Source organism: Apteryx mantelli, chromosome 2 (assembly GCF_036417845.1).
Source record: "Apteryx mantelli isolate bAptMan1 chromosome 2, bAptMan1.hap1, whole genome shotgun sequence".
NCBI lineage: Eukaryota > Metazoa > Chordata > Aves > Apterygiformes > Apterygidae > Apteryx > Apteryx mantelli.
Window position 1 is genome coordinate 150,924,435 of NC_089979.1, and position 17,257 is coordinate 150,941,691.

Consider the following 17,257-nt stretch of genomic DNA (forward strand, 5'->3'; position numbering starts at 1 on the left):
AAATAAACATTTCAGTATGCTTTCACACACTGTATTCCCTGATGCTATATGCAAAAGCAATTAGATGCTAACTCCACACAGAATATGAATGTAAGTACTGTAGAATAGAGGAAAGTGATTATATAACAAAGCACCTGCAGAGAAAGATTATGCAGAGAAGGAGTACAGTGTAGTTATATTCTGCAAGGCACTGTCTTAAAGGCTTCATCATCTTCTGATGCTACACCCAGAATTAAACCTGATCAAGATGAGAGGTCAGAGCACTGATATCTGTAAGGGCAAAATTCATTTAGAAGGATTCAAATTTAGCTAATCACTCACCAGTGAAATAGGTAAGAATCTGTAAATCATTTTAGAAAGTGTCATTTTATGGATTTAATTTAATAGATTTAATTTTATGGGCCTTAGTGCTGACATCTTCTATTTTCACTACTTAAAGTTTGGAAAGAACTGGTGAAACACTGGTAGAAGAATCTATCGATGTCTATTTACACTGGCTGTTTAACCATGATGTATCTTGTGATAGCAAACACGATTGTGAATTGCAGAGCAGACAGAGCATAATCTTTTACCCGCAGGGTCATGTGTAGCTTTTAGTGCATGTTTATTCCCTAAACTATGATAAATCAGGCAGCAGTTTGTACAGAAATCACAGCCAAATTAAAAACACTGATACTATATCCAGAACCACATATATATAGAACAGTATAATAGTTACCTGAGGTCCCATAGGAACGTGGCTTTAAATTACTTGATGATAAAATACTGTTGTTGGTGATCACCTGCTGACTGCTGTCTTTCTAGTCTTAAAGATTGGACTCGAACCATTCAAGTGTGCTCCCAAGATTTTCCTAAGAAAATCTTGCAGTGGTTGAATCATGGTATGACCAAATAGCCACTATTATCATCTCAAGACCAATGGAAAATCATTCCTAATCCTCACTCCAGGTGTTCATTATGGTTAAAAAGAAGTCCTTAGCACAAACATGCACCTGGAGCTGTTAAAGTAATATATTTCTTAAAACAGGAACTTTGCTGCAAATACCCACTGGAAGTAGCTTCTTATGATCACTTTTGAGTTGGATACCTGTGTCAGATGTTGGCGATGTCTCTGCCAATATGCAGGCTTTGGACAACCTTCACTGCAAAATGTCACCATTACTAGAAATTAGGTAGCTACATAATTGTCTTATGCTAAAAAGACTCCATGAGAGTTTGCTCCATGTCCTTCAACCTGTATTAAGAGCATTAGAAATTGTAAAAGTGACTAGCTGAAAAAATTAATGAAGAAATATGAAATCTGAGTTAGATTATGGCTTCACTGAAAATATTCATCTAGAAAGTTCCACCAGTCTTTTTCAAGCAAAAACCGGACACCAGGGCAAAGATTTCTGTGTAAATCTGTTCAAATAGGGCTTGTTTTCTAAATGATTGCCTTACTTATGAAAGCTAAACTTCTCCCATCTAAAACCATCAGAAGAATTACCATGAACCATAGATACCAGTTCACAAGATTTTGTGATGGAAAGCAAGGGGATTTTTCAAAAGATTTTTGACAAAGCCTCTTTTGCTGTCCTATTAGACTGCATTGCTTGCAGTCAGGAAAACACTGTGTTTTTCCAGAATAGTGTATAGAGCAATGTCTCAGAGAAAGTAGATGGTTAAAGGAAAGCAATGCAGTGTTAATAATTTATCTTCTAATATAAGTTGTAGATGTGCTATATATAAATCATCAGACTTAGTGGAATAAGCTTTATAGTAAGAAAAAGAATTGATTTTTTGATTTTAAAATATAAGAAAACTATGATGGAGACTGCATTAGAATCAGTGAGGAAATGGCGTGATATTTTAGAATCCTGACAAGTTAATGTCTGAATCAACATATTTGTACAAAATTTTGGGAAAAAATAAAGATGCTTTCAATCTAAGAGCACATTCTGTACTTATTAAAATTGTAGGTTATTCATACATACTATAGAAGCCAAGTCATAAATATTAAATAGGCAGGTCAAAATGTTTGAAGGACTTCCTGGAATTTAAATAGCACAGAATAAATTCTACAGTTAAATTCATATCTGTAATTCCCATGATCTATAATTCTTCACACTTGAGAACAATTTAGCAGTTTCAAAATATATCCAGGCAATGTGTGTTGAGTAATATTTAACATGAGAAAGGGTGATTTTTGAGATTGGATTTTGTAAAAGTCAAAACTATTGTAATGTGCCTGTGAATTAAAGAATGTGGAACATGCTAATATGACAGACAGCTTAATACTGTGCTAATAATCATTACCATGGAAGCGTTGTACTGACAAAAGTAGAGGTGCCTTCCACCAAGAACCCAGCATCTAAACTGTGCACATAGAGAGCTTTCTAATGATATGTATTCTTTTCTGTTTTTTGTTCCCTAGAGTATCAGGGCTTCAGGGCTGGTTCTTTTGGAAACCATTCTTTTTGGATCACTCCTTCTGTACTTCCCGGTAAGTTAAACTATAACTTTTTAAAAAAGTGTTATCCTTGCCAACACTACAAAGCATCACATGAATCACTTTGGTGACAAATACAGATATTGGAACTCTTTATGTAATGATTAGTCTAATCTGATTAACCAAATGTGTTGTGTACTGTAAGTATTCTTGAGAACATTTGAATGTTTTGCTATGTTTTTGATAATTCTCCATTTTCAGTTTAGGGAACATTTCAGTGTTTTTTATTTGGGAAGTTTTTAGTTATTCTGTTGTCTTTTCCTGGGTTAAACTGAGTATTAGCTTTGAAAGAAGATACCTCTCTATACTCTGCTAGGGGAAAAAATATGCAGAGTGCGTGAAAGGAAGACACTGACATACCTAGTATTTCTCTGGAATGTAGTACAAATAATAACTATTTCAGTGTATTTCTGGCATATATTTTATTCAGTGTTTCTGAAGCTACATGACATCTGGAATATCTAGTGTTTGGGAAAATTAGGTGGTATTTTCCATATGCTGTAAGTAGGGAAAAAAACACCTAATTTAACATTCACAGGAGGAATGTGTCATGAAAGTCATAGAAATCTATATTTTTTTTCTTCTTGAAAATATGAGAATACTTGAGTATATTAATTTCCACATAAATCCAGTAAAGGACTGGATAAAGAGACATCAAAGTGTAAGTTGAGTGAAGTGAATGGAAAGTACACAGATCAGAAGGAGACAGAAACAAAGATGGAGTTGTGGATTATTTTAAAATATGTTCATGTTCTGTTTTCCTCAGTAGTCAGAACCTTCTGTGCTTTTACAGGCCATGAGCTAGTTACTGGGAAACTAGCAGGAAAGCAAATCTCCTTAGCCTTTCTGGAGCAAATTGCAGATAAACCGTAGCAAAGTAAGGTGTGAGGAATGCTTTAATAAATAATAAGTCCCACTGGAATTGTTATACATTATTTTTTGAATTGTGGTGGTCTTTCAAGTTATAAAGAAAAAAAATGCATGCATTTCTAGAATAGTTTTTTGTGTTTTTTCATCTTTCAATGCAGTTGTCAGGCAGAGAGTTTTGGTTTTGCCATATTGTACAAATGCTTTTTGCTTCTTGCATGCCTCTTCCCTGGGTTTTCAGAGCTTCCTTGATATTCTTTTCAAGTGAGGAGAGCAGAAAGCCCATGCTTCACTTCTTTAACTGATGTGGAAATGGTGTAAACCACTTACAGAAATGCATAGCATAAAATATAATGTAAGGGCTTTCCTTTCCGTGACTGTCCCCCAGTTGCTTTCCCAGTTACTCAGAGAGTCCTGGAGCCATTTAGTTACTTCCCAAGGCAGAGGCTCCGGAAGAACTAACTGGTGTTTCCACAACACTGACTTCAAAGGATGCCAAAAGCGTTTTCATAGCCTAATTCAGCTCACGCTGTGCTGTGTCTGCAAACTGCTCTCCTGTGACTGATTCTTCAGTTTCTTTCCCAGTTTTTGTCTTGATCCCATAATTTCAACTCTGATGTCATGTTCCATTCAGGATGAATGTCCTGTGGTGACTGTCCGCAGGCTTTACCAGCTCAGTATTAGGGATACTTGGCTACTGGCAATGGGAGAAGATTTCTTCTCTGTCAGCAGTTGCCTTGCAGAAGCATTGTCCTGTTAGACACAAGAGTTGGCCTTTCACCACCCTTCAACGCAGAGGGAGAGGAGAATGGAGATGGGAGAGGGTTTAGATAACTGAAACTTCCCTTCACTTTTTGTTGCTGTTTAAATAACATTTCCCCCCCTTTTCACTGACATTAACAATGTTAAATGTGCAGTAAGTACAAAATGACAGTTTGACATTATGGGGAAAAATGTTTTGCTGAAAATTCCTGATTAGCCTGTCTCCCAGCTGGGATATAGATATTTGACTAGAGCTTTTTCTTCTCTGCAAATCTCATTCTCATATTATATAAGACTGTCCACTGATAACACATTCTGTTAGGAACTGAAATGCAAAGCATGTAACCTGACTTTTCTGTTTTAGCAATTTTATGCTCCCACACTCTTTCTGTTAGGGCTCTCTTTCTTTCATACGCAGGTAGTTACTAATCAGGCTGTTACTCCTACAAGCTGAAACAGAAAAGAGAAACTTTATCATTTCTATTTTAAAATTCTTAGGGGAGGGACCTAGATACTGTGGCAATGAAGGTCATATTAACATTCAGACAGAGAGATTAAACCTGATTTCACCAACTGCAAGAATATGGTTTTGTGAAAAACAAAGAAGATTGGGACTGGTACAGAAGTGTCAGGATTTCATTATTGCTATCTATCCATTCACCATGAGGGACAAGTGGAACAATAAATGTGTGAAGTGTGAGAGCACATAGAAAACATATCCAGAGAGGTCTACTATATAATCTTTAAGAAGGAGAAGACTGTATTTCTGCAAGGTATGGATTATGGGGAGTAAGTTCTCAAAATGTGAACTCTTGATATTTTGCTGTACATGGTCATTAGCTAAATGTGCTCACTTTCTTCATGTTTGGAAAAGGGAGCACAAAGCAGAACAAGATGGAATGAAAAAGAAAAAAAGACCTGAGATTTAAACAGAGAGTATGGTTTGCACCAGCTGACATTCACACACACATTCACTCATAGCAAGGGGCAGAGCATAGTTTATTGATTGTCATATAGTTTATGTCACATACATGCGAAGGGAACTTTAGTTCCCCAGGTCAGTTCCTTTATTTTTTTACTTCTTTTTGTCTTAATTGGTGTTTGTATTTGTTTCTGAAAAGAACTGGGAGTATTCTGTAACTCTGTGGTATGGTTAAAGACTTAATAACCGATTTCAGAAAATGTATGAAATGTGGAAGCATACAGAGGTAGAGTTGTCTTTATCTATACAAATTGTGCTTTGTTTTACAATAGAGGAATACATTAGGGCTTGAAGACTAATATATATAAATCTCACCTCTTATACACCTGAAATAGACATGTTCAGATATGTTTTCCACACCTAGCATGAAACGGAAGTGAAAATATGAAATGGAGTTCATCAGTTTTGGCCAGGCAAGCATGACTGCAGTAAGATTTTCTCCTTTAACATAATGCTTTTTTCCTTTTTGTATCATCTCTTCCTCTGTTTTGATTTGGAAGGCAAGACTGAAAAGCTTAACTTTCACGCTCAACTAAGTGCAGAATTACACAGCTTGTTTTAGCCCATGTACAATGCAAAGAGATAAAACAACAATGTCAATACTAAATAACTCAATTAAATCTTTGTTTGCTTAAGGATTCAGTGCAAAATTACATTCTTATTTAAAAATAAAAAATCCCCCTAGGTTTTTTCAATGCTGCTTCTTAAGCCTCTTGAAACTTTACTCCCCATTCCTGTATGCTTTCCTAATTCTGGCTTTTTCTTGATTCATTCACCCAGTCTGTCCTAGATTGTTTTGAGAGCCTTCAGCATACAAAAATTGCTGGGTTCAAAAGAGCTTTATTGCATCTCTGACTTTCCCTACCCTCCAATTAAACAGAAACCAAAACCTACTTTGTTACATTGCTTAATTTCTTTCACTAACTGTCATTGTTTTTGTATCTACATGCTGTAATCCATTCAAAGTGTACTGTCATTAACTGAAAAATAATATCACCAACCAGCTGCTTTTGGTGAGAAAAACAGCTGTTGTAATGCCCTTCTAAACAAACAGGAAGTGCAAATGATGATCTTCACCAAAATTTATTATTCAAATTCTACTCTATTGGTAACAACACCCTAATCTTCCCTGAATTATAAACAGGCAGATCAGCTTTGTCTATTACAACTGCACAGATCTGAGCTGGTAGTTACTGGGCCGCTCTCATTTCCAAGGCTCTCATTTCTTCCATTTTCTTCAGTTCTCACAGTGTCACCCCAGACTCCCCTTTACTTTGTCTTTCCAATTATTGATGGTCCTCCTCCAAATTAATGCAATGCTGTCTAATTTATTTTGTTTCTATTTCTTTGTTCTTAGATTTTGAAGAGAGGGTCAAAACCTGTCTTATGGAGGGGTTGCTTACCTTGTTTACTTGGCCTCTGAAGGGAGGATTCTCATTGCTTTCCCTGTGAAGCTTTTAGACCTTTTCTAAATTTCCTATCTTGCTAGTGCTTTTAACATATCTTGCATTAACACAGATTCAAAAACTCAGTAGTAACATTTTCATTCTCCTTGCTTGTTCCAAAGACCCTCAGATAAAGTGAGCGCACACACATTATTGTAATACAGTAGCCTATTAATTGCATAAGGGATGAGATCTTAGCTGATTTTAGACATCTGTAATGGACACAAGCTGGAATATGGGAAATTCTAATTAGATGTGAGGAAATATTTTTTTTACCATGAGTGTGGTCAAATATTGGAAGACGTTACCCAGAGAGGTTGCGGAATCTCCATCCTTGGAGGTGTTCAAGGCTCAACTGGGCACAACCCTGAGCAACTTGCTCTAATTAGACCTGCTTTGAGCAGGATGTTGGACTAGTTGATCTCTGGAGGTGACTTCCAGCCTAAATAATTCTATGAATCTGTGTTTCTATTGTTCATCTCCATAGTTGAAACAGTCATCCTAGGCTCACCAAAAAGTTAATGAAGGGAAACTGGCCCTTTTACAAACTATTTTAGACTTCAACTTGAGAATGAGGTGAATCATGGTCTAGGCTCCATTGACTATAAAGGAAGTTTGGGGTACCTGCCTCAGATAATGATGTATTCCACCCTAGGCAACTACAGGTTATCTGATAGTTTAAACATTTTCCATGCTGCTAGATTAGTATGTTGTTACTTTAACTGAAACTCCAAAATACACACAGATGCTGGGCTGCAGTGAATTGACTTGCTAAGGCTCCTGAAGCAGTTCAGTAGCAAAGTCTGGAATAAACTCTATATGACCAGACATCTAGTTAGTTGCATACAGTAGGTGTTAGGTTCTGGTTTTGGAACTGTGTTGCCCCTGTTCACACTCAAGCTAGAATGACCTACCCTTTAATATTATGAGAGGGAATGGGAAGGGAGAAGTAGCAGAGCTGAGATGTGAGCTTTTCTCCCCTCAAATGACTGTATGTACACTAGCATGGGAGAAGTGAACCATGAATGTTGGAGGATTAGGCTGTGGCAGCTTGATTAGTCACAGCCCTGAACAAAGTGATGAGTTCTTTGGAAAGTTTGCTTTTTGGCAGAAATGAATGTGAAAGTGGAATAGTGCATAATACTTTTATGCATTTGTCCCTCAAGTATGCCTGGAAGTGATGCATTATGTGTGCTCATTGACTGTTTATTCCTTATATGTTAATGTTCACTGAGGCAAACTGAAAGATTCTGCTTTTTCCATCACATTTAGCACTGCACATTCTGATACATTGGGGTGATTCTGAGGGTCTAAACATTTGACTATCAAAACATAATTACTCTCATGAACAATTTTGAAGGAATAATCAAGAATTGGGTCTCCTTGAAAAAGAACAAATAGGTTCAGCAACAGGTTATGCTATTGTCACTGTTAAAGTTTAGAAAGCATTTCTCATCAAAGCCTCAGAGCACTGAAAGTTTGCATTTCACGCTTTAAGCCCCCTCTGTATCCCCAAATGTTTTAGATTGCTGTTTTTTCAGGATATAGCTACATCCTCTTTATTCATAAAATAATTTTTAAAGCTCTTACAATGAACACCTTTCATTTTCTTGCTGTATTTCATAGTAGCTAAAGAACATGCCTGTCTAGAACAGCATTCATGGCACTGCAGTCCAGGACCATGGTGTAGGTATCTGCTCTGAGATAATCATCAGAGATGTCGCTAATACTCTAGAAGAGGATAATTCCATTTTATTTTGATCAAAACAGATTAGGTGTCCAGTCAATGGAGAAGGCAGATTTTAAATACCCTGTTGCCAGGATTTTATGTCTATTGTCTTGCTGGTGCAGAGAAGTGAGGGCACGGGGAAGAAATTTATTCAATAGCTTGTCTCTCTCATACTTGCATCAGTGTCGGGCAAATGAACTTTTTGAAGTCCACATCTAACCGGTAAACCATTAACTTTTTTGGAAAGCCATCTTGCTTTAAATGCATAAGCCCAAATTAACCTAGTGTAGCCTCTGCATTACAAGTTTGCGCTCCAAAGTATAGGGGTCTCATGGGCACTAGAAACATTTGTGCCCTTGCCCCAGACCTCACTGTACCAATGTTACTGGCCTCAGGAACATGTTTGTGACAGAATTCTTAATAATAGCAAGCAGGCACCAAAAATCTTCTGTTTTTTGAATAAGTGTATTTGAAACAACAGGTAAAAAAAGACACACAATGTGATAGTTTTTCATGGTTCTGTTCTCACTAATCCATATAGCTATCCTAAAAAACCTAGTAGCTACTATTAAGGAGATAACTAGAAGCTGTTATATATATGATTATCTGCATCCTGAGGGCCGTAGTCTGATGATCTTGATTAGATATTGGTATCTCTGTGTAGTTAACAAATGGTTGGGATATTGGAAACCACATAGGGCTATGACATCATGAATTGTAGAAAAATGCACCGGTGGAATTTGGTGAGGAGCATGTTTCATGTGTTTGGGTATGTCCTGTGCTGTGTTCACAGAATGACTCAGGTTGGAAGGGATCTCAAGACGTCTCTAGTCCAGCCTCCTGCTTAGAGCAGGGTAAGCTATAAGATCAGATGAAGTTACTTAGGGCTTTATCCCAGCAGGTCTTAAAAACCTCTAAGAATAGAGAGTTTACAACTGGGGAGGGGGCAAACACATAATAAAGTCACCTTATACATATTTTACATATTACATATTTTTAAATGATGGGCTGTAGATAATGTCAGTGAAAGCGGAAGTACACTATTATCATTCTTTCACATTTTGGACTCCTGTGCTCATACTTGTGGCACTGGTTGTGATACCAGGACAAAACCCAATCTCCTCCTTCCACTGATCCCAAAGTGCAGTATGGAATTCTAGGAGGGCACTATTATTTTTGCTACTCTGAAAGTTTTTCTAAGAATGCAGTTTGCAGGATGCATTCTCAGAAACAGGTTCACTCAATGGCCAACTGTAGGTGTGTGAGCAGAAGCTTGAGAGTTAAAGAGAAAAAGACAAAAGTCTGTGACTTGAACCAGCTGCCATATTGGGTTTTCATTGACCTTTTTATTTTAAATGACTGCCTTGGATGGCTACTTTGGAGAGACTCATGTGGTACAGTCTTGTCAGCCCTTTGAAGATGCAGTGAAAGATCTTGTGGTGAGGGGAGCAGGGTAAGGCCCTATGGCCTTTCCTTATTTACTCATTTCACTGAAGTAACTCATATAAATATATTTACTTGCATATATATATATACAAATTTGTATGTAAAGGCCCTAAGTTAATGTCTTCTTTTCAATGCAGTATAATAAAAACAAACCACAAATCCTGAAAAACAGGGCACAATATTTAGTCAGGACTTTTTAATTTTTTGATACAGTGTAAGCAATACCATGTGCAAAAATTAAAAGCCTGCTGTGTTTGAAAAGTAATAGTTGTGGGAGCTGGCTTGTGATCCTAGAAAGCATTGATTTGCAAGTGATCAAAGGGTAAAATGTGGGTGAGTTTGTAGGGAGGAAAACAGTGCTGGGAGTATTCATTCTGTGCTTCTTACTAATGCCTGGAACCATGACTTCCATAATGACTTCATCCTCTTTGCTCTTCTCTCTAAAGCTAAACCATTAGGGGCTTGGCTAGCACTTGGGTAAGAGACCACGCTGGTGCCATAGGCAAGCCAAGGAATTATCAAGGAATACCTGGTGAACTGTAGAAAAAAGAAATCTAATTAGTGAAAGTCCTCACTTGGCCCCCAGCTCCTGCTGAATTAGAGTAACAAAACAGCAAAAAGTGTTACTGAGTGATTATGCACATTATTTTATATAACTCTTGTTGTATACTGGCTAAAAATGATATGAATATTTTTCTTATACTAACATGATTTGATGATCACATTGACCACTGGGCAAGTGAGTTGAGATGGTATGCACGGTGTTTATTTTAGAATGTACTTAAATATGTACTTAAATTTTATTATAGTCACTTAAGCTTTTGCAGAAATCAGTACAGGAAAGAAAGGATCTCTTATGTATTAGTACAAAATATAAATGTGATAGAACATTTGCAGGAAAAGATAATGAATAACAATATACCAATTTTTTTATTAAACCATACAACTAAAGAGACAAGATTTTTTGATATTACAGATGAGCTAGAATTGAACTGTGCCAGAAAGGAAAATATTAAAAGTCATAGTCAGCGTTTGACATAGTCTCAGTAAAGCACAATCCTGACATCAATAGTTTAACTTCCCTAATTAGTTTAGCACTTGAGAGACTGTATGCTGGTGGAAGATAAATTCCAATTATTATTCTTCATTTACCCAAGTGTATTTAGTGAAAGCTAGGGGAATATTCATATTTTTCCACCAAATGTTCTTTTCTCATTGTTTATTTCTGCTTTCATACCTGAGATCCAAGGAGCAACAACTGTAATCAACTGAAAGGCCTGTAGGTTGTCTTTAAATCTTGCTGAACTGCCTTATGACATTGATGGTAGATTGAACTCTTGTCTGGTTGCTTAGTTCAGGGCTGTTGTGATCTGCATCAACAAAAATCTGAAGAAAAATTAAAGTAGAGACATCTCATGCCTAAGAAGACTATACTCAGATAATCTGATACTACTACCTATCTGTTTGTCATGTGAAATTGAATGCAGTTGTTAACCCATCCTGTCAGAGTGAAACAGAGAGTGTGATAACTCGCCGTGCCTTGGTATGAGAGGTTGAGATACCAAAGGTAAGATACAGAGTGGTATAATATGTACAACTGAATGATAAAACCTGATATTATACCTATCAACTTCTGTGTCACTTGACAAAGTGTGCTGAGTCAACTTAAAACAGAGGAGAAGGCAAAGGTAGAATCTCCATGTCAAAGCCTATTCGCTGTGAATATTATAGTAGCTGAAATGTGTGTTTTTTCTCACTCAGTTTTTGTCCTCAGTCCCGCTTTCCTTAATGTATGAATGTATTAGGTATCTCCTAATCATCTATTTAGAGTGCAGGTGTCACACCATACAGGATGATTAATGATTAATGATTAGGAGAGATTAGAAATTCAATGAATTGCAATAGTGAAAGAGTAAAGTTGGTGTTTGAAAGATATCCGTAAGAAGGGGGGTTTCATTTGCCAAAGGCGAGACTGCTCATATTCATTCATTTGACAAGCTCAGAATCTAAAAGATGCAAATAGCGATAGCTTTATGGTTTCTAATATCAACTGCTAGACATTCTTATGCAGTTTTCAGTATACAGGCAAAATGATTTGATAAATAGTGAAATTTGCACAGGAAAAATGATAGAGAATTATAATACTCTTAATGGAAAGTTTTCCTTCCCGTGTAACATTTTAAACTTCTCACTTCTAAACTCTGGGATGTGAGATAAGTAAGATTTAATCAATGCTTTTACCCAAAGTCAAAGACCGCTTATCATCACGTAAATAATAAATTAGCTTTTTACTTATAGAAAGGAAATGGAAAGAAATAATCTAAATAACTCTGAAAGCAGAGACAAGCTTGCAACATAAAATACAGGGTGCAGTATAAAATGATCTAAACCCATCAACAAGTGTATAAGATCTGCTGTATTTCCTCTGTCTAACATTGAGAATTATATAATAGAGTCAGCTGGCAGAACTAGTCAAAATTTTAATTTGACAGGCTTAAAAAAAGAAAAGTTAGGGACCAGCAGATAACAAGTTCACCATGAAACTAGACAGATTGATTTATTTCTGAAAATAAGACATTTAAAAGAGTACCTCATGGATCTAAATCTACACAATATCATATAGGGAGAGATTAGATTCCTGTTCTTAGAAGTAAGTGTAGTACTGGGCATGGAATAGACAATATTCACCAGAACAAGGAATTACATCTGTGGAAGAAACAACTTTTTGCCATGTGATATAAACCTAATTTATTGCGTACCACTCCATATATTAATACCGCATAGAAAAAGCAATTGTATGTCCTTCAAACACTGATTTATACAAACTATTTGATTTTTATGTGCTTTGAATATGTGGGACTAAGATCTGCAAATATGTACAAGTATTGAGGAAAGCTATTAATGAGTATCACGTCCTTCACAACCAATATATGGCATCCATGCATCAATCTCTCTTTGAAATCTGAATCCAGAGTAGAGTTCTTTAAATGGCATGATACCGTTCAGTATGTTCTGCACATTATTCAAAAAAAGAAGGAGCAAAGAGACAAATATGGCAATTTAATCATTGGGAAGATTTCAAAGCCAAAAAAAGTTCTTAAGTAATCCCAAGGTAATATGCATAGACAAAAGAACATAGAAAATAAGAAGATGAGATGAGACTGTTTTTTTCATCACACACAAGTTGCAAGTGGAAGAAAATAACATTTGTATTTACGCAGTTCTCTCATAGTGTTTCATACATATGAAAGATCAAAAGAAAATTATATAGATCATCTGCAATTTTCATTATTCTTTGGTGTTAATCTTTTAAATGAGCCAGGGGTGATAAAGCTGTTACCTCTATTGAGTATTGTTTTGTAAGTGAAAGCAATGTAATAAGAGGAAAAGGAAAGGATAATGGTGAGAAAACAGAATGGAGAGCTTTGCCTTTGAGAATTAAACACTGGAAAAAGTGTAATACAGCAACAGGAAAATTAATCCAAAATTGAGCAGCTAAACAATATAGAAATGGAAGCAAGACAGATGTGTCATCTTGTACTTGATACAGTTCTGACTGACTTTCTTTGTCACAATTACATGGGACAGAAGATACCTACAAAACTGTGGGTTGTACATTCAGTGCTTGTTCTTTATTTGCGTAGATACAGTTGTTTCTCACTCCTCTTTGCAAGCTTTCTTCTCCTCTCCTAAAGCACCACTTACATAACTGTAGATGATAAATCTTTTATTCTTTCTCTGTGCTTCCTCTGTATCGACCTGTGGTTTCTCATCTTGTATTTAAATTATGAGCTCTTTGGTACAGGGATGTTCAGCTTAGCTGTGCCTTGCACAGCAGGGTCTTGATCAGTGAAAAAGAATCACATTACAAATGGCTGTTACTAATAATAATGATAAAGTGTTAGTGTTTAAAAATATTTTCTTAAAGGTGTCAGTAAGGACACATTTACTGGTTAATTTTTCATCGTTGCAAATGTCTGGTAACATGCAATTGTTTTTATATTGCTACAGAAGATAGGCATTGTATGAGAAGAAAGATCTGAGAATATTTGATGTAGGCTTCAAAAGATTAAACCATAAAAATACTAACAGACAAAAGCCTGATTCCAGTCCCACATGGACTTTATTTCAGTACTACTCTATCTTCTGTGGAGCTGCACCCAATTTGCATGACAGGAATCAGATGATGAACAGAGCAGAGGGAAATACTGGAGTGTGAATAAAACCCACCACTCCTACTGGAGTGCTTTAGCCTGCAGGATTTAAGATGCATGGGGAACAGTGGGCATGCTTGCAAAGTCAAGGAGAAAGAGCAAGAAGAGGTCCGAATTTTGCTCAAATTAATATTTCAGAATTTTACTGAACAGTCATGGAAGAATGAATTGTAACTCCGATTTGTTAATTTTTAGGGGACTGACCTAACCTCTAAGGTACAGGTTCTCCCAGTGAATACGCTCTAGTATGCCGTATAACCTGGGAGAGCCACGTTAGCATGGGCTGAGAACAGGCCTGCTTCAGAGTGCCAGGCAGCCTCATAGTTGGTGTGCACATCCAGAAAAGTGTCTTTGAACTCTCTCAGATAAATCAGGGATCTAAAATGTATTTTTCACAGTTACTGAGTGGGGTTACTGAGCAGAAGGGAAGAATTTCCTCTGGCTATGTTTTGTGTCTGCCTAGCTATGCTCAGTTCCCACCTTTCTTATAAGGCCTTGCCTTTGAGATTGGCTCCTACATGCTGAAAACTGAGAAGGGCTCAGATGGGCATTAGATGTTGAGCAGTTCAGCACTATCAAGAATTAGGTGGTTTTTTATATATGTAGTGAGAGGTGCTGGGGAGAGTTTAGATGCATACTAGATCAGGCAAGGCTTTTGGGACTAACAGCAATGCATGAATGTTAATGTAGTCCTTTGGATGTCTTAGTTGCCTTGGTGAATAAAGTCTACCAGATACTTGTCTTATTCTCCTCTTACATAATATATACAGTAGAAATTTCTTGCTTTATATGTCCAGTGTTAGGTTGGTTTATGGGTGGTAAGAAAGACACTAAGCCAAAAAGCAGTCCAAAGTAAGCCTAAAGAAGTCATTTTGAATACCTGGGAACTTTTATCAGAGTGCCTATATTACTGCATTTGGCAGTAATTTTCTGTATTACTGCTTCTGGAGTGCTGAATCCATTGGAGAGGCAAAATACAGTCATAGTGTACATACACGTTAATTCTGACATGTTCTGAATGCATCCAACTGGTACCCGTGTGCAGATCAGCTGTGTATGCAGAGTATGTTCCTGCGATGCACTGAACTCTCAGCGCTTTGTGATGGACTAATACATTGTTATGAATTTCCCCTAAGAGACCTTGCTCTCTGGTACCATGGTAGCTGAATTCCATTAAGACAGCAACACATTACCATTTCAGACATTTGCTGTTTGAAAGCATATTACAAAGAGTTACATTTCTACTTTCTGGTATGTGTGCAAAGTTTGGTGCAGGAACATTTTTGGATAATGGGAAAAATTACAGTTCTTTGGGGAGTTAATTTTTTTTCAGATGAATATATATTGATGCTACTTTTCCTGTGTGATCAAGACTTTTTTTGTCATTTTGACTGAAATAAACATTTAATCATGTTATCTATACATTCCACAGCTATATTTTGTATAGCATTTATGTAGCTAGTACTTATACAGACTATGATGAGGTTCAAGAAAAAAGTAAAGCAGTTTTTGTTGTCATATGGAAGTTCTTTTGACTTTTCCTTCAAATATTACATCTTGTTCAGAGTTTTATCTTCCTTTTGAATTTGGGAATTTTCTATAGGAAATGGTTGAAATAACCACTATTTTTAAACCTTGTAGGTATGAATTGAGCTTCAGATCTCTTCATCCATGTCAGTCAAAGTGTGCGAACTGCCAGATCGGTCTGAATTCAAGATAACTTTATATATTCCAGTAGTGTATTGGTAAATCTACTAATCCTGCTTAATTTGTTAACTAGCCTAATCTTTCTGAAATATAACATGTATTGGGTATAGAAAAAGTATCCTGAGTGTTCAACTCACTGTCTTAAACTCCCTAATCCAAAATCACCACATGCTGAATCATTGAAATGTTGGTTTGAAACTCTTTGGCAGACCTCCCTGGCCCATGGAGTCAGTTTATTTTTTTTATCTGTATTTATTGATGGCTTTGCCTTGAAATCTATGAAGAATTAATCAATCTGTAAAGATCTGCATACTGGGTTATTCAGTTAGCTATTGATACCCATATTTATAAAACTTGTACCTACTTCCCAAACCTCGAGGCATATTTACATCTTTGAAATCATAATCTAAGTAAGTTACTGCCATGGTAGCAGGCAATCTATGTTCTAATAATCGCCAGTCATTGCTAAAAGAAGAGAAGGCAAAATGCCACCATAACAAGTCTCTTAAAACCCTAAAGAACATCTGTGTAAGCCATTAATTAGACAAAGGCTCTGTTAGACAAACATATGCACCATTTTATGATGACCCAGGAGTTCTGGAATATAGGCGAATCAGGCAACACCCTAAATACCTTTTATCTACAATATAAGTCTTGATGTTAGTAGCAGAAGGGTATCTGCCAATTTCAGATCTAACCAAGAATATTGCAAAATATCAAATTAGATTTTTAGCTGCTCTTTGTGTAATTTTCTGGAACCAAAGGGCATGCAACACTACTAAGTTTACAGGAAAAGAGACTTGTTCTGTTTTGACCCCTAACCTAAGATGACTTTCTACAGGTTGCAGCTACTGCTGTTGGTTGAAGGAGTAATACGAATAATAAGGAGCACTTCTTTTCTCTGTTTAGGGTGAATTCCATCAGTACTTACTACATTTGGAAAAAAGCCTTTAGCATATTATATTTTCATCAAAAGCCTTTTCATACCAAATAATGTTGTTGTTAAAGGCGCTCATTTCTGTTTTGACTCTCCAGTGTATATAGCAGACAACAGAGGTGATCAAAAACTTGTAGACGTGAAATTAATTTCATTGTAGATAACTAATCAGATTTTCATACTGTAATTAACTTATATAATTGTTGATATTAATGATAAAGTCCCAGATACTGATCAGATAAACAAACAAGCAAGTTGACAGTGATTGAATTATTGAGAAGGCAGTAAAGTTAGGAAAACTCATTCTGTATTATTTTCAACAAACAAAAACATAGGGGTTGGAACTCTGAGCTAAGTTCAAATAAGATTTGGTCATAACTGAGTGCTCACTATGAGAAATAGATTAGACAATGGGAAAAAAGAAACTTGAAACCACTCATAGTGAAAAAGAGAAAAAGAAATAAAGAAGTCCTTGTTGCTAAACACTGTCTGAGCACTATATTAGTCTAGAGAGCAGGCCAAGATTCTTGTGATTCCTAAAGCACATTCAAATAAATGGGTCTTTTACTTAATGCATGTCTTTCATACAGTACATGAAATTTTCCAGCGTGATAAGCTGAAGTTTGCTGGGTTCATTTCTTTAGACTGTCTGGAGTAATGCATTTTTCTCAGACATGTCA

The 17,257-nt window shown here is 36.4% G+C and overlaps 1 protein-coding gene across 1 annotated transcript in view; it reads left to right on the forward strand.

The window, feature by feature from the left end:
- The window catches only part of GPR158 (G protein-coupled receptor 158), a 209,770-nt gene that overhangs the window by 123,434 nt on the left and 69,079 nt on the right, over positions 1-17,257 (forward strand). The window contains exon 5 of the mRNA XM_067292517.1: positions 2,414-2,482. Coding sequence (XP_067148618.1) covers positions 2,414-2,482 — 69 coding nt within the window. The remainder of the gene's footprint in view (positions 1-2,413; positions 2,483-17,257) is intronic.